We start from the raw sequence: 24,830 nt of genomic DNA, 5'->3' as shown, positions 1-24,830 counted from the left end.
CCCTCCAGTCAGCACACAGCTTGTCACTGGTAGTTATCCGCCGGCTTTTCTGCTACAGCAAATAAACAGAGCAAATAAACAGCGTGAGTCCCTGAGCCCCGGGCCCTCCCCCTGCCACCGGGAAATTATCTGCAGGTCTTTCTGCAAACAGGAGTGACTTCACTTCTACCCCTCCTCCAGCCAGCAAGCTAGAGAAAAGTTAACACTGTGTGTGCAGGATCCTTGGGGCTCTCCTCCTCGCACTCAGCAAGGGACTTTCTCATAATAAATACTGTAAATGTCCTGGGAGCCTTCCCTGCAGCGTCTTTTCTCCCTTTGTCTGGGAAACCAGTCAGGGGGGGATCTCACCTTAAAACACTGCTTCCGTTCAGGCAGTGAAAATAGCAGAGTCAGCTTGCTGCGTCCGGTCACACCGGTGCCATATTCAACTCAGAGCCTGCAAAGAGGGGCTGAGGAATTGGGCTATAGGGGCACAGGCCTCTACCCTGGGCTTTGGAAAATCAGTGTCTGTGGAACCCGTCGTCCAGCCCAGGATCCAGCGTCGCAGGAGGGGGTACGTGGAGGCGACACTCCACGTTCCCGCCCGCTGATGGTAGTGGGAGATCGGTCCCAAAAGGAAACCGTCGCCCTCAAAAAATAACAAACCTTGAAAGGAAGTGCCTCCTACAGACACTAAGCTAAAACGGAGGTTGCCTGGCCCGGCCAGGGGGGTGTATACTGCAGAGGAGGAGCTATGCTTTTGCATCTACTTAGTGTCCTCCTATGGATAGGCAGCATAACACCCATGGTCCTGTGTCCCCCAATGAGGCGTCAGAGAAAGTAATTCTTTGATTTGTTTTGTCCTCGTTCTGCCATTTACCAATCAGATTTATTGACATTTGTAAACACTGCGATACCAACTGTGTATTTTTCCCTTTTGTTTTATTTTTAATTGGGCAAAAAGGGGCTGATTTTTTCTGTTTTACAGTATTTAATAAATAGTCCTCAGTGCACTTGAAACTGTAATCATCTGTGCTATATAGAGGACTGCATCAGCACCACTCTGTAGACCAAAAATCATGATCTATGAATGACGACTCGCAGCCAGCGTTCACAGGATTGTGATGACTGGCACAGGGCTCGTCAACTGACCAGTCATCCATGACAACCCATCGGCATCTCACGATCACATGATAGGGATGCCCAAGGGCAGGATCAATGACATGCTTCCTGTCAGCGCGTGTTAAATGCCGTTGTCAGTGTTTGACATCGGCATTTAACTAGTAAACATCCAAGATGTTAGAGGCATGGATGGCTGATTTAATCAGCCATCAAGCATGAGGAAAATGTGGGTTCAGCAAGTAAGCCTGTATTAAAGGCAGGGACAAGGATGATGAACATACAAGTCATAGGTAGTGAAAGGGTTCAAAAGGAACCTGTCAGAGTATCCAAATACTAAACGAAGCCATCACCTTTAAAAGGGAATCTGTCACCTGGTTTTTGCCACCTAATCTTAGAGCAGCATAACGTAGGGGCAGAGATCCTGATTCCAGCAATGTGTCACTTACTGGGTTGCTTAATGTACTTTGCATAAAGTCACTGATTAATCAGCAGTAGATTATCATTAGAAGACTATTTGGTGTGCTGCCAGGTAGTCCAGAATGTTCATGAGTGCTGTATAAATGCTAGATCTGCTGCAGAGAAAACAGTGATTGTATCAAAATGACGGCAAACAGCTCAGTAAGTGACATTGCTGGAATCAGGGTGTCTGTCTCTACATTATGCTGCTCTCAGATGGGGGGGGGGGGTAGAGTAAAAACCTAGTAACAGAGTGCCTTTAATAGCTCTTTTTCAGCAGTCTAGCAAATCCAGTCCCCTTTTATTATAATGCCCCCAACTAGCGTGATCCGGCCTGATGGGTGTCACTGGTCATGCTTTGTGCCTCCTCTATCCCTGCAATCACTTTTCTCCTGCCCCGATTCACGTAGATGACGCGCCCTACATCATCCACACAGCTCCCCCAATAGTGCTCCTGCGCAGGAGTACTTCGCTCTGCACTGCTGGAGGCAGACTGAATAGTGTTAAGCGCATGCGTTGGCTTTATATGCTTGTTATTGGCACTCTCTGGTCTCTGCTAGCGCATGTACATTACAGGGCTTTACTATGTCTCAGCGTATGATCCATGACAGAAATATTACACAAGCCCCCGACTGGAGAAAGATTTCTGTCAATAGGAATAGCTCATCATGAGTTTGAAGGAAAGAGGGGGGGGGTAAGTCAATGAATAAGACAAATCAAAAAAAAAAAAAGTGAAGGAGGAAAGAAAAGACAAAAACGCAACTGATAAAATCAGATCATCAAACCATACCCCCATCACAGATTGGCAGCTTTCTGTGTACACTATGGCATAAAGCTGAAAATCAGTGGTGTGGGCGAATTATACAGAGCTCAGCATTTAGAGAACTGGCAGATTTGCAGGAGATAAAACAGTGATTTTATCAAAACCGCAGCAACCAACAGTAAATAAATACCGTATTTTCCGGTGTATAAGACGACCCCCACCTTTTCCAGTTAAAATATAGTTTGGGATATTTACCGTATATACGCAAGTATAAGCCGACCCGAGTATAAGCTGAGGCTCCAATTTTACAACAAAAAACTGGGAAACCTTATTGACTCGAGTAAAAGCCTAGGGTGGGAAATGCATCAGCGGCTGGAAAATTACAAACATAAAAAGATCACAATAAAATGTAATGTGCCCATCCTTGTCCATATTACACATACACACATATTTATATTATAATAAATTATATATATATATATATATATATATATATATATATATATATATATATATATATATATATATATATATATATATATAAAATGTATGTAGTAGTAATGTGCCCCTTCCTTAGGCCCTCTAGTAATGTGCCCATTGTTTAGTAATGTCCCCTGCAGTAATGTCCCCATTGTTTAGTATGGTCCTCTTGCTGGTCCCCTTCTTGTCCCCATTATGCTGTTTACACACAAAAAGATATTCTCACCTCTCCTCCATTCCCATAGTGCCCTCAGCTGCTTCTTGCAGACCGCAGGTACATAGACCTCTCAGTGATCTCGACCAGTATACGGAGCCGCTACTGCAGGCTGCCATCATGGCTTTACTGCAGTTGAATGCTTTACGGTGGCGGTGCTGTAAAATATTCAACTGCTGTAAAGAGCTGACAGCATCGGTAGTTCTGTGCAGCGGACGTGATCATCAAGAGGTGCTTCTTGCGGACCGCAGACAGAGCAGATACTGCTGTCAGAGCTTTACTGCAGTTGAATGCTTTGCGCCGCCACCGTAAAGCATTCAACTGCAGTAAAGCCATGATGGCAGACAGCAGCCCTGTGCACCAGACGCGATCACGGAGGGGTCTATGTGCCTGAGAGGCAGAGAACGAGGTAATAGGATACAAGGGCGGACTACCACTGATAGTCTTGGAGACAGGGAGGACTAATTATACACCCTAAAAGACAATACCCGGTGTATCAGATGACCCCCGACTTGAGAAGATTTTCATGTGTTAAAAAAGTCGTCTTATACGCTGGAAAATACGGTAGTTAGAATCAGGATCTCTACATCATTAAAGGGAACCTGTTACCAGGTTGTTACCCCTATTAGCTGCGGCCACCCCCACGAAGCTCTTATATATATCATTCCAGAATACTGCATATAAGAGCCTCGGCCACTTTGCAGAATGTAAACACCATTATTATACTCACCTATGGGACGGTTCGGTCCAGTGGGTGTCGCTGCTCTCCGGTCCGGCGCCTCTTCCATCTTGTGCGGTCACCGTCCTCTTGCGCAGCCCCGTGTGCAGGACGCATTCTGTGTCATTCACAGAGAGGCCTCCATTGTGCTCCTGCACACTTTCATCTGCTTGGCTGAGGGTAGAGCAAAGTATTATAGTGCGCATGCGTTGGCGATCTTTGACATTCCTTGCGCATTACAGGACTTTGCCCTCAGCCAGGCAGATCAAAGCGCACATGCGCAGGAGCGCAATGGAGGCCTCTGTGTGAATGACACAGGATGACTCATGCACACGGGGCTGGGTAGGAGGACGGCGATCACACAACATGAGGAGGCGCCGGACCAAGTGCAGTGACACCCAGCGGACCGAACTGCCCCCTAGGCAAGTACAATAAAAGATGTTTTTTTCATTTTATGCAGAGTGGCCTGGGCTCTTATTTACAGTATTCTGGAATTTCCGATTGATCAAAAATAGTGTTTATTAAGTACCGTATGTTTATGTATATGCACTATTATAGTTTCAGCAGGGTATACGCCCATATCATTTTCACCTTGGGTTTTCTTTATCTTATGGCCAGTGTGAACATATGTTTATAAGTTGCATGTATACCAGCCCATGCTCCGGCTCATCTTTTTGGTTTCTTTAGAGTTTTGCCATGCCTGATGTGAGATTAGGTAGTTGATCACAATTCAGATGTAGCAATAATTTGAGGAAATAAAGCTGACCACAAGGAGAGGTGAAATCTCACATCACGAGAATAACCAACCTTGCTAATGAGTTGTAAAAAGTAGCACAGTATTAATTACCTGGTGTCAATTTTAGGCGTAATCATTGGAGTGTATCCCACCACTGAAGAGTTTGCACGGGTTCTTTTACTTGTTCTGAAAAAAAACAAACAAACAGACATAATATTTCAAATACTAAGTATTTGACATTTTCATACTGAGAAAAAAAAAAAAAATAAAGTCAAGTTAATATTCAGACTACATCCATGCAGCGTAGAGGACACTATAACGCAATACTGCGCAGTGTAGATGTGAATCCTGCACTGGGATATGCTAAAAGAAACATTCCCTTGTCTGGGACAATGAGGGCCGCTAATTTCCATCACAGTGAACAGCGATCATGAGCCAGGGGAAGACATGACGCTGAAGTTTCTGAATATATATTAAAGTTTCTTATATTTGCTTGTACATACAGTGCTGGCCAAAAGTATTGGCACCCCTGCAATTGTCAGAGAATACTCAGTTTCTTCCTGAAAATGATTGCAATCACAAATTCTTTGGTATTATTATCTTCATTTATTTTGCTTGCAATGAAAAACACAAGAGAGAATGAAAAAAAAATCAAATCATTGATCATGTCACACAAAACTCCCAAAAATGGGCCAGACAAAAGTATTGGCACCCTTAGCCTAATACTTGGCTGCACAACCTTTAGCCAAAATAACTGCGAACAACCGCTTCCGGTAACCATCAATGAGTTTCTTACAATGCTCTGCTGGAATTTTAGACCACTCTTCTTTGGCAAACTGCTCCAGGTCCCTGAGATTTGAAGGGTGCCTTCTCCAAACTGCCATTGTGAGATCTCTCCACAGGTGTTCTATGGGATTCAGGTCTGGACTCATTGCTGGCCACTTTAGTAGTCTCCAGTGCTTTCTCTCAAACCATTTTCTAGTGCTTTTTGAAGTGTGTTTTGGGTCGTTGTCCTGCTGGAAGACCCATGACCTCTGAGGAAGACCCAGCTTTCTCACACTGGGCCCTACATTATGTTGCAAAATTTGTTGGTAGTCTTCAGACTTCATAATGCCATGCACACGGATAAGCAGTTCAGTGCCAGAGGCAGCAAAGGAACCCCAAAACATCAGAGAACCTCCGCCATGTTTGACTGTAGGGACTGTGTTCTTTTCTTTGAATGCCTCTTTTTTTTCCTGTAAACTCTATGTTGATGGCTTTTCCCAAAAAGCTCTACTTTTGTCTCATCTGACCAGAGAACATTCTTCCAAAACGTTTTAGGCTTTCTCAGGTAAGTTTTGGCAAACTCCAGCCTGGCTTTTTTATGTCTCAGGGTAAGAAGTGGGGTCTTCCTGGGTATCCTACCATACAGTCCCTTTTCATTCAGACGCCGATGGATAGTACGGGTTGACACTGTTGTACCCTCGGACTGCAGGGCAGCTTGAACTTGTTTGGATGTTAGTCGAGGTTCTTTATTCACCATCCGCACAATCTTGTGTTGAAATCTCTTGTCAATTTTTCTTTTCCTTCCACATCTAGGGAGGTTATCCACAGAGCCATGGGCTTTAAACTTCTTGATAACGCTGCGCACCGTAGACACAGGAACTTTCAGGTCTTTGGAGATGGACTTGTAGCCTTGAGATTGCTTATGCTTCCTCACAATTTGCATTCTCAAGTCCTCAGACAGTTCTTTGGTCTGCTTTCTTTTCTCCATGCACAATGTGGTACACACAAAGGCACAGGACAGAGGTTGAGTCAACTTTAATCCATGTCAACTGGCTGCAAGTGTGATTTAGTTATTGCAAACACCTGTTAGGTGCCGCAGGTAAGTTACAGGTGCTGTTAATTACACAAATTAGAGAAACATCACATGATTTTTCAAACAGTGCCAATACTTTTGTCCACCCCCTTTATGTTTGGTGTGGAATTATATCCAATTTGGCTTTATGACAATTTTTTTATTTTTTTTTATTGAAGACAAATTAAATGATAATACCAAAGAATTTGTGATTGCAATCATTTTCAAGAAGAAACTGAGTATTATCTGACAATTGCAGGAGTGCCAATACTTTTGGCCAGCACTGTATGTAAGGATTGTTGACAGCACAGTCCCTATATAACTATTATACATGCAGGCAATGAAGGATGGCAGCACTCCCATTTCAGAAAAGGCAAAAACTGTTTTTCTTCCAAGTCCATGTACTAAGTCCTATCTATATGTACATAGGCTTAGCATAAATACAATTTTTCACCTTTTTGAAGTGAGGGGGCTGCCATTCTTCATTGTATTTTCTAGTCCAGCGGTCCGGACTCTGATCGGTGCTGCTTTCTCTCTATTTTTGGAATATTATACCCATCAGGATTTTATTAACACACTCACCTCTTGGCAGCAGTACTTGCTGCAGAAATTCTAGCTTTCCTTGCAGTGCCAAATTTTTTAGTAGCCCCTTTAGCCTGTTAAAAGAGCACAGATCAGACTAGTCATATGAGTTTGTATTAAACCGTATGAACAAAAAAAAAAAAAAAAGTAGCATCTGTCAGATCCAGCAAAGTGGATGGAGTTTAAAGAAATCTCATATCCACATTTATTTATTTAATTTTTTGTTATGCTTTGTAAACGGACCTTCAATGCATTCTTGAAATTCACAACATGACAATTTCTCCTGCGGCTGTGTGGTTATATTTGTGGATTTTCCCCATAGAATTGCATTAGAAGCAGAAAATTCAAAAATGTGTTTTTAGCTAGTTTCCGCTGCCAAAACTGACTAATGCACGTAAGCCACACATGACTATCAAAAATAAAGCAGCTTTATGTAAAACTTGACATACCAAAAAGACAAAACGTATCTGTGTGAAAAACAAAAAAAAAACAAAAAAAACAAAAAAAAAACAACCCTGCACAAACAAGTAACAATAGATACAGAAAAAAAATTGCAATATGAAAACTAAAATATTCCGTGTGCACATATGTAGCATTTGGCGAGTTTTTACCTCAGTATTTGTAAGGCCATGTGCACACGTCGAGTATTTGGCGAGTTTTTACCTCAGTATTTGTAAGGCCATGTGCACACGTCGAGTATTTGGCGAGTTTTTACCTCAGTATTTGTAAGGCCATGTGCACACGTCGAGTATTTGGCGAGTTTTTACCTCAGAATTTGTAAGTCAAAACCAGGAGTGGAACAAGCAGAGGAAACATAATAGAGACAAGGGGACCACTGCTATATTTATCACCTTGTCTTTCCTTACAAATAATGAGGTAAAAAACACTCCCCAAATATGGAACATGTGCACATGGCCTCAGTGAACTGGTTGCCCTGTGCAGGTCACATGTTCCAGGCACTACTAGTGACAATTTAAAAGGCAGAGCCATAGGCATAGGATTGTTTTCTATAGGGGTTTCCGAAAAGGTCAGAAAACTATTATTGGTGTACGTGCATGGCAGACAATGACATACTAAGAAAATGAGTGTGACGACTCCGAGTGATGTGGAAGAATGGTTGACAGTCTAATGAATATGGCTCGTCTATGTATACCGTTCTTCCTATAATCTGCACGTTACCTATTAGGCTGTGTCCACGGTAGAATGTTGCTGCGGATTTTTCTGCATGAAAATCCGCGACTTTCGCGGCAAATCCGCACCTATTTTTTGCCGCGGATTTTTTTTTTTCCCCCCCATTCTATAGCCAAAATCCGGATCAAAATCCGCAACAATAATTGACATGCTGCAGATTTTTCCGGATCAAAATCCGCGGTAAATCCGCCACGGAAAAATCTGCAGCATGGACACAGCATTTCCAAAATGCCATTGAAATGGCTGGGAAGTGCCGCTGCTGCAGATTTTCGGAAAATCCGCGGCTTTCCCGCGAGAAATCCGCGGCAAAATCCGCGCATTTTCCGCAGCGTGGACACATAGCCTTATATGAGGCCAGAGAATAAAGCAGTAGAAGTATCCCACCACAATCGGCTACAATGGCTTCCTCTGCCTGTTGGCCTCTTTTCCCCATACACAGGCACGCCATGCCTTCTGAGGACACCTTCATTGTGCAGAGCAAAGGACGCATTAAGCACTGAACACTCACATTTGTTCTGACTACAGCAGAGACTGGAATATTTTCCACCATTTCTTCTATAGAGCTGTCCTTTGCCTTCTTTGCTGAATGTAGAAATAGATAAGAAAAAAAATATATAGATCATTGTTAGCAGATTTACGCATTTTAAGCCAGTACATGGAGACAGACAGCCTTAAAATATTAGGACTGACGTCAAACAATCCATTAGGTAGTGTAGTTCTGGGGACAGATCTGTACATACACATACCAATTACTCTCTCCAGCTCCTATTTGGTCCTGGATTATAGCTTATATACACACACAAGCAGTGATGTGTTATTTTTCTTAATAAGCAGGTTAATGTCAGTTTTTGTCCAGACAGAACATTTTTTGCAATTAAATTGTCTATATTTGTGAAGGAGGGCACTGTGCGCCCAGGAAGGAAAGCAAGCCACTGCATAATTGTACGTTCATTATGAAAGGTCCTGAACGGACAACTTTATAAGGAACATAGGCACAACTTGCCACTCTTGTGTCTTTTGTATGCAAATCAGAGTGTCTAGCAGTATGCAGCGCCATCTACTGAGGCACGTGCCACCCACCTGCCGGCTGCACGTGCTCAGCCCCTCTCCTTGCAGCAAACAGACATCAGAACTGTCTGTTAGGCCGGCGTCACACTTGCGATTGACTCGCACGAGTGCAATGTGAGAAAATCTCGCATTGTACTCGGACCAATGTTAATCAATGAGAAAGCTCCGATCTGCTATTTTTTCCTCAGCTCAACTTGGACTTTGGGGTGCTGCGATTTCTAGAGTTTCTCGTGCGAGTCTCTCCAATGCAAGTCTAAGGGTGCGAGAAAAAAAAATAGATGTCACACGGACAGCTCACGGACCATCCTAGTGACATTCGTTTTTCTAAATACAATTCTATCATGTAGCACAGAACACTGTAAATGCTCCTGTACATGATTAACAGCTGCTGAGGAAAAAACAGATAGCACACTGACGAAAAGTGAGAAACAAAATTGTCCTACTCTTAGTCATGAAAATCAGACCGATTTTTCAATCGCAAGTGTAACTAAGGGGGGGCTTTACACGTTAAGACATCGCTTCCAAAATATCGTCGGGGTCATGTCGTTAGTGACGCACATCCGGCGCCGGTAGCGACATCGAAATGTGTAAATCCTAGGTGCAACGATAAACGATCGCAAAAGCGTCAAAAATCGTTGATTTGTGTAGCGTCGTTTATTTCCATAATGTCGGGTCGACCGCAGGTACGATGTTGTTTGTCGTTCCTGCAGCTCCACGCATCGCTGTGTATAAACCCGCAGAAGTGACAAACATCTCCTTACCTGCGTCCCGACAGCAATGCAGAAGGGAGAAGGTGGGCGGGATGTTATGTCCCGCTCATCTCCGCTTCTATTGGCCAGCCGCTTAGTGACGTTGCGGTGACGTCGAACGCACCTCCCCCTTGAAGGAGGGATAGTTCGGCAGTCACAGCGACGTTGCCGAGCATGTATGTGCGTGTGAAGCTGCCGTAGCGATAATGTTCGCTAAGGCAGCGATCACCACATATCGCATGTGCGACGGGGGCGGGTATTATCGCGCTCAGCATTGCTAGTCGATGCTAGCGATGTCGCAACGTGTAAAGTACCCCTAAGGCCGGCGTCACTGAGGGCGAGTGATCAGGAGCACTCCACCCATTACCTGGACACGCATATGGCGAAACAGTTTGAACACCAGTTTGCAACATATTAAGTGAATGTATAACTTCACAGGATGGATCTTTACTAGACGGTACAAATACTGCTATACCCTGGATGTGATAGTTAAAGGTGGGCCAAGTCCTTTAAATGGCTCAATGTTCCCTAAATGTGAAATATCTGAAAATATTAGCAAAAATGCATACATATCCCTCAATTAATACCCTTAAAGTACCCCAATGGCACTGATATTTTCCCCTTGTTTCTACTGGTTACGCCTGCCAGTAGTTCTATCAGAATAATCTAGCAAACAGAGAAAGATCCTTGGGATCCCATTCATCATTTGTTTTTTTAACACTTTTTTGACATTCAGAGTTTTTGGGACCAAATCCTTCCTTCAAAATGGCATACGGTGAGGTTGGGGGGGGGGGGGGGGGGAGGGACTTCATGAACCTTGACATATCAAAGATCTTTATTTATGTATTTTTTTGTGCCTTCAAAAAGGCACATGCTCAGTTAAAATATCTAATACATGTGGCCAGTCCTTGCATCGCAATCCGTGCGCAAATCGTAAGACATGCATGTGAGAATAAGGCTATGTTCACACAGGGAGGTTTTTAGCATGGCTTTTTCATTGGTTTTATGCAAATCCATGCTAAGAAGGGAATTTTGTTTACTTACCGTAAATTCCTTTTCTTCTAGCTCCTATTGGGAGACCCAGACAATTGGGTGTATAGCTTCTGCCTCCGGAGGCCACACAAAGTATTACACTTTAAAAAGTGTAACCCCTCCCCTCTGCTATACACCCTCCCGTGCATCACGGGCTCATCAGTTTTGGTGCCAAAGCAGGAAGGAGGAAACTTATAAATTGGTCTAAGGTAAATTCAATCCGAAGGATGTTCGGAGAACTGAAACCATGACCCAAAAGAACAATTCAACATGAACAACATGTGTACACAAAAGAACAACAGCCCGAAGGGAACAGGGGCGGGTGCTGGGTCTCCCAATAGGAGCTAGAAGAAAAGGAATTTACGGTAAGTAAACAAAATTCCCTTCTTTGTCGCTCCATTGGGAGACCCAGACAATTGGGATGTCCAAAAGCAGTCCCTGGGTGGGTAAAAGAATACCTCGATAAAAAGAGCCGAAAAACGGCCCTCTCTTACAGGTGGGCAACTGCCGCATGAAGGAGTCGCCTACCTAGGCTGGCGTCTGCCGAAGCATAGGCATGCACCTGATAGTGTTTCGTGAAAGTGTGCAGACTCGACCAGGTAGCCGCCTGACACACCTGCTGAGCCGTAGCCTGGTGTCGCAATGCCCAGGAAGCACCGACGGCTCTGGTAGAATGGGCTTTCAGCCCTGCAGGAATCGGAAGTCCAAAAGAACGGTAGGCTTCAAGAATCGGTTCCTTGATCCACCGAGCCAAGGTTGACTTGAAAACCTGAAATCCCTTACTCTGGCCCTCGATAAAGACAAGAGCGCATCGGACCGGCGCAGGGGCGCCGTGCGAGAAATGTAGAGCCGGAGTGCTCTCACTAGATCTAATAAATGCAAATCCTTTTCACATTGGTGAACTGGATGCGTACCCAAAGAGAGTAAGAAGATATCCTGATTGAGATGAAACGGGGATACCTTAGGGAGAAAGTCCGGGACCGGACGTAGAACCACCTTATCCTGGTGAGACACCAGGAAGGGGGCTTTGCCTGACAGCGCTGCTAGCTCAGACACTCTTTTGAGTGATGTGACTGCCACTAGGAAGGCTACCTTTTGCGAAAGGCGAGATAGAGGGATCCCGCATCGGCTCGAAAAGTGACTTCTGAAGAGTCGTCAGCACCCTGTTAAGATCCGAGGGTGCTAACGGACGCTTGTAAGGTGGGACTATGTGGCCAACCCCCTGTAGGAACGTGCGGACCTGCGGAAGCCTGGCTAGACGCTTTTGAAAAAACACGGAAAGCGCCGATACTTGTCCCTTGAGAGAGCCGAGAGACAAGCCCTTGTCCATTCCAGATTGAAGGAAAGAAGAAAAGTGGGCAAGGCAAACGGCCAGGGAGTAAAACCCTGAGTCAGAGCACCAGGATAAGAAGATCCTCCAAGTCCTGTGATAGATCTTGGCGGACGTTGGTTTCCTGGCCTGTCTCAAGATGGCAATGACGTCTGGAGATATCCCTGATGACACTAGGAGCCAGGACTCAATGGCCACACAGTCAGGTTTAGGGCCGCAGAATTCAGAAGGAAAAATGGCCCTTGAGACAGCAAGTCTGGTCGGTCTGGGAGTGCCCACGGTTGACCCACCGTGAGGTGCCACAGATCCGGGTACCACGATCACCTCGGCCAGTCTGGGCGACGAGAATGGCGCGGCGACAGTCTGACCTGATCTTGCGTAACACTCTGGGCAGTAGTGCCAGAGGAGGAAATACATAAGGCAGTCGAAACTGCGACCAGTCCTGAAGTAGCGCGTCTGCCGCCAGAGCTCTGTGATCCTTGGACCGAGCCATGAATGCCGGGGCTTTGTTGTTGTGCCGAGACGCCATTAGATCGACGTCCGGCGTTCCCCAGCGGCAACAGATCTCTAGAAACACGTCCGGGTGAAGAGACCATTCCCCTGCGTCCATGCCCTGGCGACTGAGAAAATCTGCTTCCCAGTTTTCTACGCCCGGGATGTGAACTGCGGAGATGGTGTAGGCTGTGGCTTCCGCACACAGCAGAATCCGCCGAACTTCTCGGAAGGCTTGACGACTGCGTGTGCCGCCCTGGTGGTTGATGTACGCAACCGCCGTGGCGTTGTCCGACTGAATTCGGATCTGCCTGCCCTCCAGCCACCGCTGGAACGCCTTTAGGGCTAGATACACTGCCCTTATCTCCAGAACATTGATCTGAAGGGAGGACTCTGTCGGAGTCCAGGTTCTCTGAGCCGAGTGGTGGAGGAAGACCGCTCCCCACCCTGACCGACTCGCGTCCGTCGTGACCACAGCCCCGGCTGGGGGCCGGAAGGATTTTCCCTTCGCCCAGGAAGTGGAAAGAAAGAGAGACGTTCTTGTCTAGGGACGTCGACCTCCTATCCCATTTGTGGTGTCCGATAGAAGTGGACGCAGACGAAACTGCGCAAGGGAACTGCCTTCCTTGCTGCCACCATCTTCCTTAGAAAGTGCATGAGGCGCCTCAAGGGGTGTGACTGGGCCCGAAGGAGAGAGTGCACCCCTGTCTGTAGTGAACGCTGATTATGCAGCGGAAGCTTCACTATCGCTGAGAGAGTATGAAACTCCATCCCAAGGTAAGTCAGTGATTGGGTCGGTGTCAGTTTTGACCTTAGAAATTTGATGATCCACCCGAACCCCTGGAGAGTCTCCAGAGCAATGGTCAGGTTGTGTTGACATGCCACCCAGGAGGGTGTCTTGACTAGAAGATCGTCTAGTGACCTTGGTGAAGACCCGTGGGGCTGTTTCCATGCCGAAGGCAGTGCCCCGAACTGAAGGTGTTCGTCCCCGATGGCGAAACGCAGGAAACGTTGATGCTCTGGTGCAATCGGCACATGGAGATAAGCATCCCTGATGTCGATTGATGCTAGGAAGTCTCCTTGTGCCATCGAGGCGATGACAAAGCGGAGAGATTCCATCCGGAACCGTCAGGTTCTCACATGTCTGTTGAGCAGTGTGAAGTCCAGAACGGGGCGGAATGATCCGTCCTTTCTTGGTACCACGAACAAGTTGGAGTAAAAGCCGCGACTACGTTCTTGAAGGGGAACAGGTAACGCAATCCTCCTGCCTTCAGAGTGTTCACCGCCTGAAAACGTGCATCAGCTCGCTCGGAGGGCGGAGATGTTGTGAAGAAACGAGTCGGAGGACGAGAACTGAGCTCTATCCTGTAACCGTGAGACAGAATATCTCTCATCCAACGGTCTTGGACATGTGGAGACCGCTCCCCTGACCTGGACCGCCATGCAGAAGAGTTTCTCTGGCTCTTCTGTGGCCTGTTGGACGATGAGGATGGGGACCTAGCTGAGGGTGCTAAGGTCTCTTTGGTATGGGCTGGGTAAGCACGAGTCCATTCCTTTGGAATGCTCAATCGATTCATCCAATTGTGCGCCAAACAATCGGTCGCCAGAAAATGGCAAACCGGACAAGAGCTTCTTGGAAGCAGAGACTGCCTTCCATTCTCGTAGCCACATGGCCCTGCGGACTGCCACCGAATTGGCGGATGCTACCGCTGTACGGCAAGCCGAGTCCAGGACAGCATTCATGGCGTAGGATGAAAATACCGACGCCTGGGACGTCAAAGACGCTAATTGCGGAGCAGAGTATGACCGCATTAATCTCAGACAGAGCAGCTGAGATAGCCTGGAGTGCCCACACTGCTGCAAAGGCTGGGGCAACGGACGCGCCTATGGCTTCATAGATGGATTTCATTAGGAGCTCTATCTGCCTGTCCGTGGCATTCTTGAGCGTTGAACCGTCAGCCACTGCTACCACGGATCTAGCCGCCCGTCTAGAGACTGGAGGGCCACCTTGGAACACTGAGCCCAACCCTTAACCACGTCAGAGGGGAAGGGATAACGTGTGTTATTAATGCGTTTAGTAAAACGCTTGTCCGGGAAAGCCCTGTGCTTCTGGACAGCATCTCTGAGGCATTGAGAGCCACGTCCGGACAGAGTCCTGGGCTGCGACCTCCGCCTCATCCTCTAGAGAGTCCTCAAGCTGAGACTCTTGATGAAGTCGGGGAAGATTCTAAGCAAGCCCGCTTAGCCGGTCTGGGACTGCAGTCCGTGCCGGAGTCCCCCACGTAAACACAAGGAGAGGAAGGGCACTACCCGTGGGATCTCCAGGTATACAGAAAACTGGACCAATTAAAGAAAGGAAAAGAGGTATACCAAACAAGGGATCACCACATTATCAAACAATTAAGAGTAAATTTTATTGTACACAAAAAGCCACATGTCCGCACCGGAGGTGTGGCACACACAAAAGGTAATAAAAACACTTAAAAGCCCATGGCATAAACCAATCACATTGGGAAACAATATATATAGTATATAATGTATATAACAAATAACTATATAGATACAATATGCATAACCTCTCCTTAGTGCAACAGACATATATTATAGATAATATCCACACATTGCATAGCTACAACAATAGTCCTAAATATTGGATCAGTTGGATATACCGCAGATAATAATACAACAGTTTACAACACTATATATAGTTTGAAGAGGCCTAGGCCTCCAAATATCCAGAAGAAAAAGATGCTAAATGAACATCAGGCTGCGATATTGACTCTTAGTGTGACTGGCTAAAGAATCTTATTTATATGGGGACAACATCACCAAACACCAGTGTAGCCCAAGAAATCAGGGCAGTTCATCTACACCAAGCCTTCAGGGTCCCTTGGATCTATACTCACTATCGGTGAGAAGCCAGAAAAATACCAAAAGAACATGCAAATGGAAGTCGCATCAGGAGAGGGTTTCCCAAGGGATAACCCCACGCGTATCGCCACCTCTAAGGGTGGCTTCCTCAGGGGAAAAAGAGAAAGCTATGTGACACTTCAGTGTGTGCCCTATATATACAAGAAATTCATTAGGACTCACCAGTGCCGCAGCTGGAGAATCTCATATGTTTGCCGCGTTCTAATGGCGGCCGCCATCTTGCCTAGGTCATGTGGCAGACAGGTATACGCCCCCAATTCCTACTGCGCATGCGTTGGTCGTAAACAAGTAGCGCTTTTTAAAAATACCACTATATGTCCCTAAGCATGTCAATTTACTGACATGCACTCTAGCGGCACCTGAGAACTGCGATTCCATGATCGATTTAGTATATACATCTGAGTATAACGCCGGCTGTCTAGTTTGTATCACATGATAACAGAGAGGGGAGGAGCATCCCCATCTCATACTGGGCATGCGCAGGTATTCAGAATGCCGATAGGTTATAACAACATACACAGTGCAGCGTTATAGGTATTGAATATGGACGCATAATATAAGAACTTCACCCATATATATATAAACAGATGCACATATTCATGTGAGAGCAGAAATTCACAGCAGATATCGCCGAAAAAGCACTCCATTACACTATCTGCACTTAGGTAGGAGAATGATGCTAGCACAAAGCTTTTTCAGCCTCTTTAATCGCATGGGGGGCAGCAATAATTCCCCAGCTCAATATCCAGCCCAAAGTACAGAGCAATCCAGGTTTATATCAAACCAAACAGGATGAGCAAAGAGCAGGGCAATAGTAAGTCTGCACGCAGACATGAGTTTCATTTGACCAATATGTGATCAATAATATGGATGTCCAATGATCAGAATATGATCACCATTATATTCATTTGGTTAATGCAAACAAAGCCCGTCCTAACATGCTGTTTCCAGCAGGTGCTGTGCATATGCGGGAATCGTCGTCATTAGATGATACAAGATATTGCCCCTGTGGGGACATGCTCATACAAAAAAGAACCGCATGTCAAAACCCATCAGGGTGACATACGGTCCCAGCCAATGCACAAGCACCAGCAGAACTCGCCATAAATAGGACTAAATAGGACTCTAGCCCACCGTTCCACCCTGAAGGCAATATGCTAATGCAGCAGGCGAATCAGGGTGGAACAAAGAGCAAGAGGACCAGATTACAGAACATGGAAATCCCATACTCGAAATATAATCGCAATTACATTTATTCAGGTGATACAACCAAAGTTCATCGGAATGCGCTGTTTCCAGCAGGTATCATACATATGTAGGGCTCATCAATATTAGATAATACATAATATTGCCCTTAGGGAGACATGCCCAAACACAAAAGCAAGACCATACGTCACAAAAAAAGGGTGACATAAGGTCCTAGCCAGTGCAGACGCAAATCTCCCCGTGTAGGGCTTTGGCCCACTAATCTACCCTGAAGGCAAGGTGTAGTAACTATAGGCGGATTATGATAAAACAGGGAGCATAGGGTTGTGGAGACCACATACAGGGTGGAAATCAGTCAAAAACCCTCGGATTAGTATTGCAGAAGATTAATCAAGGAGTGATCATAGTCAGAAAAAAGTAGTCAAGCTCACCCAGAGCTCTCAAAACATGGAAATAGTCGGCAGACTCATCCATCCAACCTCAAAGACAAAGTAGACAGTGCGCCATGGTAACCCCTCATGAGATATGATTAGGAGCACTATAATTACATCAATGGCAAGAATGCATAATAAGAATAAAAGTTAACAAGGAGGAAAAGGGTTGTCCTTCAAAAGGTCCATAGATTTCATCTAGGGATGAGTATAAATATAGAAGATCAAGCCAAAGAAGGGAATTTTGTTACTTACCGTAAATTCCTTTTCTTCTAGCTCTTATTGGGAGACCCAGACGATTGGGGTATAGCTACTGCCCTCTGGAGGCCACACAAAGCACTACATTAAAAGTGCAAGGCCCCTCCCCCTCTGGCTATACCCCCCCCCGTGGTATCACGGGTTCTCCAGTTTTAGTGCCAAAGCAAGAAGGAGGAAGCCAATAACTGGTTTAAACAAATTAACTCCGAATAACATCGGAGAACTGAAAAACCGTTCAACATGAACAACATGTGTACCCGCAAACAACAAAAAAACATCCCGAAGGACAACAGGGCGGGTGCTGGGTCTCCCAATAAGAGCTAGAAGAAAAGGAATTTACGGTAAGTAACAAAATTCCCTTCTTCTTCAGCGCTCTATTGGGAGACCCAGACGATTGGGACGTCCAAAAGCTGTCCCTGGGTGGGTAAAGAAATACCTCATGTTAGAGCTGCAAAACAGCCCTCCCCTACGGGGGTGTCACTGCCGCCTGCAGGACTCTTCTACCTAAGCTGGCATCCGCCGAAGCATAGGTATGCACCTGATAATGCTTGGTGAAAGTGTGCAGACTGGACCAGGTAGCTGCCTGGCACACCTGTTGAGCCGAAGCCTGGTGACGTAATGCCCAGGACGCACCCACGGCTCTGGTTGAGTGGGCTTTTAGCCCTGAAGGAACCGGAAGCCCCGCAGAACGGTAGGCCTCTAGAATTGGTTCTTTGATCCATCGAGCCAGGGTGGCTTTAGAAGCCTGCAACCCCTTGCGCGGACCAGCGACAAGGACAAAAAGTGCATCGGCACGGCGCATGGGCGCCGTGCGGGAAATGTAGATTCTGAGTGCTCTCACCAGATCTAGCAAACGTAAGTCCTTTTCATACCGGTGAACCGGATGAGGACAAAAAGAAGGCAAGGATATATCCTGATTAAGATGAAAAGAGGATACGACCTTAGGGAGAAACTCCGGAATAGGGCGCAGCACTACCTTGTCCTGGTGGAACACCAGGAAGGGAGCCTTGGATGACAGAGCTGCCAGCTCAGACACTCGCCGAAGCGATGTGATCGCAACAAGAAACGCCACTTTCTGTGACAGCCGAGAAAAGGAAACTTCCTTCAGAGGCTCGAAGGGCGGCTTCTGGAGAGCAACTAGTACCCTGTTCAGATCCCATGGATCTAACGGCCGCTTGTACGGGGGCACAATATGACAGACCCCCTGCAGGAACGTGCGCACCTTAGAAAGACGTGCTAGACGCTTCTGAAAAAACACGGATAGTGCCGAAACTTGCCCTTTAAGGGAGCTGAGCGACAAGCCCTTTTCTAACCCCGATTGCAGGAAGGAAAGAAACTTGGGCAATGCAAATGGCCAGGGAGACACTCCCTGAGCAGAGCACCAGGATAAGAAAATCTTCCACGTTCTGTGGTAGATCTTAGCCGAATTCGACTTTCTAGCTTGTCTCATTGTGGCAACGACTCCTTGAGATAATCCTGCGGATGCTAGGATCCAGGACTCAATGGCCACACAGTCAGGTTCAGGGCCGCAGAATTCTGATGGAAAAACGGCCCTTGGGACAGTAAGTCTGGTCGGTCTGGCAGTGACCACGGTCGACCGATCGTGAGACGCCACAGATCCGGATACCACGACCTCCTCGGCCAGTCTGGAGCGACGAGTATGATGCGGCTGCACTCGGATCTGATCTTGCGTAGCACTCTGGGCAAGAGCGCCAGAGGCGGAAACACGTATGGGAGCTGAAACTGCGACCAATCTTGAACCAAGGCGTCTGCCGCCAGAGCTCTTTGATCGCGCGACCTCGCCATGAATGCCGGGACCTTGTTGTTGTGCCGGGATGCCATTAGGTCGACGTCCGGCACTCCCCAGCGGCGACAGATTTCCTGAAACACGTCCGGGTGAAGGGACCATTCCCCTGCGTCCATGCCCTGGCGACTGAGGAAGTCTGCTTCCCAGTTTTCTACGCCTGGGATGTGAACCGCGGATATGGTGGATGCTCTGTCCTCCACCCACATTAGAATGCGCCGGACTTCTTGGAAGGCTTGCCGACTGCGCGTCCCTCCTTGGTGGTTGATGTATGCCACCGCTGTGGAGTTGTCCGATTGGATTCGGATCTGCTTTCCTTCCAGCCACTGTTGGAAGGCCAGTAGAGCAAGATACACTGCTCTGATCTCCAGAACATTGATCTGAAGGGTGGACTCCTGCGGAGTCCACGTCCCCTGAGCCCTGTGGTGGAGAAATACTGCTCCCCACCCTGACAGACTCGCATCTGTCGTGACTACTGCCCAGGATGGGGGCAGGAAGGATCTTCCCTGAGACAATGAGGTGGGAAGGAGCCACCATTGTAGGGAGTCCTTGGCCGTCTGGGAAAGCGAGACTTTCCTGTCCAGGGACGTTGACTTCCCGTCCCATTGGCGGAGAACGTCCCATTGAAGTGGGCGCAGATGAAACTGCGCAAAGGGAACTGCTTCCATGGCTGCCACCATCTTCCCTAGGAAATGCATGAGGCGCCGCAAGGGATGCAACTGGCCTTGCAGAAGAGATTGCACCCCTGTCTGTAGTGACCGCTGCTTGTTCAGCGGAAGCTTCACTATCGCTGCTAGAGTATGAAACTCCATGCCAAGATACGTTAGTGATTGAGTCGGTGATAGGATCGACTTTGGAAAGTTGATGATCCATCCGAAAGACTGTAGGGTCTCCAGCGTAGCATTCAGGCTGCGCTGACATGCCTCTTGAGAGGGAGCTTTGACCAATAAATCGTCTAGGTAAGGGATCACCGAGTGTCCCTGAGAGTGCAAGACTGCTACCACCGCCGCCATGACCTTGGTGAAGACCCGTGGGGCTGTCGCCAGACCAAATGGCAGAGCTACGAACTGAAAATGGTCGTCTCCTATCACAAAACGTAGAAAACGTTGATGTTCTGTAGCAATTGGCACATGGAGATAAGCATCTTTGATGTCTATTGAGGCAAGGAAGTCTCCTCTGGACATTGAGGCAATGACAGAACGCAGGGTTTCCATCCGGAACTTCCTGGCGTGCACATGTTTGTTGAGCCGTTTTAGGTCCAGAACAGGACGGAACGAGCCGTCCTTTTTTGGAACCACAAAGAGATTGGAGTAAAACCCTTGCCCTTGTTCCTGAGGAGGGACTGGGATCACCACTCCTTCCGCTCTTAGGAAGTCCACCGCCTGCAGCAGAGCATCTGCTCGGTCTGGATGTGGGGAGGTTCTGAAGAACCGAGCTGGAGGACGAGAATTGAACTCGATTCTGTACCCGCGAGACAAAATGTCCGTCACCCACCGGTCTTTGACCTGTGACATCCAAATGCCGGAAAAGCGGGAGAGCCTGCCCCCGACCGGCGATGCGGAGGGAGGGGGCTGGAAGTCATGAGGTAGCCGCTTTGGAAGTGGTACCTCCATTTGCTTTCTTGGGGCGCGTGTGAGCCCGCCACGAATCTGAGTTTCTTTGCGTCCTCTGAGTCCCTTTGGACGAGGTAAACGGTGTCTTGCCCGAACCTCGAAAGGACTGAAACCTCTGCTGCCACTTTTTCTGCTGAGGTTTGGTTGTTCTGGGTTGTGGTAAGGAGGAGTCTTTACCCTTGGACTGCTTAATGATATCAGCCAATGGCTCGCCAAACAGTCTATCTCTAGATAAAGGCAAACTGGTTAAACATTTTTTGGAACCAGCATCTGCTTTCCAGTCCTTTAACCACAAGGCTCTGCGCAAAACTACCGAATTGGCGGACGCCATTGAGGTGCGACTGGTAGATTCTAGGACCGCATTGATAGCGTAAGACGCAAACGCCGACATCTGCGTGGTAAGGTGCGCCACTTGCGGCACTGCTGGATGTATGATAGCATCCACTTTTGCTAAGCCAGCTGAAATAGCCTGGAGTGCCCATACGGCTGCGAATGCCGGAGCAAACGACGCGCCGATAGCTTCATAGACAGATTTTAACCAAAGGTCCATCTGTCTGTCATTGGCATCTTTAAGTGAAGCGCCATCCTCCACTGCAACTATGGACCTAGCTGCGAGTTTGGAAATCGGGGGGTCTACCTTTGGACACTGTGTCCAGCGCTTGACCACCTCAGGGGGGAAAGGGAAACGCGTATCTTTAGATCGTTTAGAGAAACGCCTTTCTGGGTGAGCGTCGTGCTTCTGGATTGATTCTCTGAAGTCAGCGTGATCCAACAAAGCACTCAATTTACGCTTGGGATAAAGGAAACGAAACCTCTCCTGCTCCGCAGCCGCCTCTTCTGCTGAAGGGGCTGGGGGAGAAATATCCAACAGCCTATTGATGGCTGAGATAAGGTCGTTTACCATGGCATCCCCATCAGGGGTATCCAGGTTGAGAGGGGTTCCAGGAATGGATTCCTGATCACTCTCATCAGACACATCACAGGGAGACTGATTGCGCTGAGACCCTGAGCAGTGTGATGACGTCGAGGGTCTTTCCCAGCGAGCTCGCTTAGGGTGGCTGGGGCTATCATCTGAGTCATAATCCTCGGCCTGTGAAGCCGGGGACCCCCCTGTGGGCTGGATTAATTCCAAGTGAGGGGGACCTGAGGACAGAGGCCTCGCCGTGCCCAAAGACTGAGCCCCATGCATAGATTGCAAGGTTTCAAGGATTTTTGCCATAGACACAGACATATTATCAGCAAAAACTGCAAAGTCTGTCCCTGTCACCGGGGCAGAACTTACAAGCGTCTCAGCCTGGGTCACTACCCCTCCTGACTCCGGCTGGCGAAGCAGCACCGGGTCGGAGCATTGCACACAATGGGGGTCATCGGAGCCTGCTGGTAGATTAGCCCCACATGCAGCACACGCAGTATACACAGCCCTAGCCTTGGCAGCCTTGCGTTTTGAGGATGGCATGTTGTTGCTTCCACAGAGTGATCTGGGAGATGCAGCCAGAAGCGACCTCACAGTGCAAGAAATACAATATCTCTATATCCTACACAGTACACCGATACACCGTGAGGCACTAGAGGGACCAGCACAGAAAAATCGCTTACCGCCCGCTTAAAAAGCGGGTGTGTGGTCGCCAGATAGCCCCTAGTCCAGGTCTCCCAGAGCCTTGCGTCCTTCCTCCAGCCAGACTGCATGTAATGGCTGCCGGCGTCCTGAGAGAGAAGGGGGGCGGGCCCTGGGCGTTCCTGGCTAAGAGCGGGAAGCCTGCTTCCCTCTGTGCCTAGTGTGAGGGCTGGAGCATGTAAATCAGGCTCCAGCCCTCGTCGCTGCTAGCGAACAGCGTCTCTCCCCTACCCTGAATGACAGGGTGGGGGCGGGAACGAAGCGGAGCTGCCGGCGTCCTAGGCCCAAAAAGCCGGGGACTCAATTTATAACCGCCGCCGCCGTAAAAGCGCGGACGGCGGATCCCCGGCGCACCACAAGTCACAGCAGCGCCGCCCGGTCCAGAGGGGGTCGGCGCTGCGTTCCCATACACAAAAAATCCCCCAGTAATCTGTAGGGACACTAACTCCAACGTTGCGGTCCCCGGCGCACTACAACACCCAGCCAGCCCGGAGTGTGTCTGTGCCTGCCGGGGACACAGAGTACCTGTATGATGCAGGGCCTGTCCCTGATCGTACTCCTGCTCCGTCTCCATCAGGTTCTAATGGGTCTGTGGATGGAGCCCGGCGTCCGAGCTGAGAGGCCGGCAGGATCCCACTTCCACAGAGCCCTACCAGGGGATGTGGAAGGAAAACAGCATGTCAGGCTCCAGCCCTGTACCAGCAATAGGTACCTCAACCTTACAACACCATCCAGGGGTGAGAAGGGAGCATGCTGGGGACACAATATGTGTCCTCTTTTCTTCCATCCGAAATAGTCAGCAGCTACTGCTGACTAAAATCTGTGGAGCTATGCATGGAATGTCTGACCTCCTTCGCACACAAAGCTAAAACTGGAGAACCCGTGATACCACGGGGGGGGGTATAGCCAGAGGGGGAGGGGCCTTGCACTTTTAATGTAGTGCTTTGTGTGGCCTCCAGAGGGCAGTAGCTATACCCCAATCGTCTGGGTCTCCCAATAGAGCGCTGAAGAAGAGGGTATTCGATGTGGTTTGGTTTAATAACCCCCGCTGTCATAGTCCTTTCTTTTTATTTCTTTCTTCTTTCTGGTGGTCCTCAGGAGGCAGTGTATTAATAAGCTTGGGTCGACTGTAAAGATATTTAAATGTTAGTTGACGGCAAAAGAGGTAAATGTCTTTTGTTACAGTGAATTTATCCAACTTGCTCATGGGTGCAAAAGATAGTCCCCTCAGAGCTGACACGATGAGAACATCGGACTTTTAATATTGGAGCATTTTCCTACCATCCTTGCGGTGCCGACCTAACCTGATGAGGTTTCCCAATTGTTTCAATGAGATCTCATGGACATATACTTGTGCATGACGTCTTGGAAGGAGAGAAGTGAGAAGGGGAACAAGGAAAAGGGAAAAGGAAAAAGAGAGAAAAAATGAAGAGGTATACAAAAATAGAAAGAGAAAGAAGAAAGAAATAAAAAGAAAGGACTATGACAGCGGGGGTTATTAAACCAAACCACATCGAATACCCTCTTTGGCTTGATCTTCTATATTTATACTCATCCCTAGATGAAATCTATGGACCTTTGAAGGACAACCCTTTTCCTCCTTGTTAACTTTTATTCTTATTATGCATTCTTGCCATTGATGTAATTATAGTGCTCCTAATCATATCTCATGAGGGGTTACCATGGCGCACTGTCTACTTTGTCTTTGAGGTTGGATGGATGAGTCTGCCGACTATTTCCATGTTTTGAGAGCTCTGGGTGAGCTTGACTACTTTTTTCTGACTATGATCACTCCTTGATTAATCTTCTGCAATACTAATCCGAGGGTTTTTGACTGATTTCCACCCTGTATGTGGTCTCCACAACCCTATGCTCCCTGTTTTATCATAATCCGCCTATAGTTACTACACCTTGCCTTCAGGGTAGATTAGTGGGCCAAAGCCCTACACGGGGAGATTTGCGTCTGCACTGGCTAGGACCTTATGTCACCCTTTTTTTGTGACGTATGGTCTTGCTTTTGTGTTTGGGCATGTCTCCCTAAGGGCAATATTATGTATTATCTAATATTGATGAGCCCTACATATGTATGATACCTGCTGGAAACAGCGCATTCCGATGAACTTTGGTTGTATCACCTGAATAAATGTAATTGCGATTATATTTCGAGTATGGGATTTCCATGTTCTGTAATCTGGTCCTCTTGCTCTTTGTTCCACCCTGATT

At 47.6% G+C, this 24,830-nt stretch overlaps 1 protein-coding gene across 1 annotated transcript in view; it reads right to left on the bottom strand.

Annotated features, from left to right (window-relative positions):
* The window catches only part of CDCA8 (cell division cycle associated 8), a 62,924-nt gene that overhangs the window by 5,667 nt on the left and 32,427 nt on the right, over positions 1 to 24,830 (bottom strand). Inside the window, exons 6-8 of the mRNA XM_075334081.1 lie at positions 8,587 to 8,660; positions 6,888 to 6,961; positions 4,580 to 4,654 (exon numbers count right to left, since the gene is read on the bottom strand). Coding sequence (XP_075190196.1) covers positions 4,580 to 4,654; positions 6,888 to 6,961; positions 8,587 to 8,660 — 223 coding nt within the window. The remainder of the gene's footprint in view (positions 1 to 4,579; positions 4,655 to 6,887; positions 6,962 to 8,586; positions 8,661 to 24,830) is intronic.

Source organism: Anomaloglossus baeobatrachus, chromosome 2, assembly GCF_048569485.1.
Source record: "Anomaloglossus baeobatrachus isolate aAnoBae1 chromosome 2, aAnoBae1.hap1, whole genome shotgun sequence".
Lineage (NCBI taxonomy): Eukaryota > Metazoa > Chordata > Amphibia > Anura > Aromobatidae > Anomaloglossus > Anomaloglossus baeobatrachus.
This window is presented reverse-complemented; position numbering and strand designations above follow the sequence as displayed.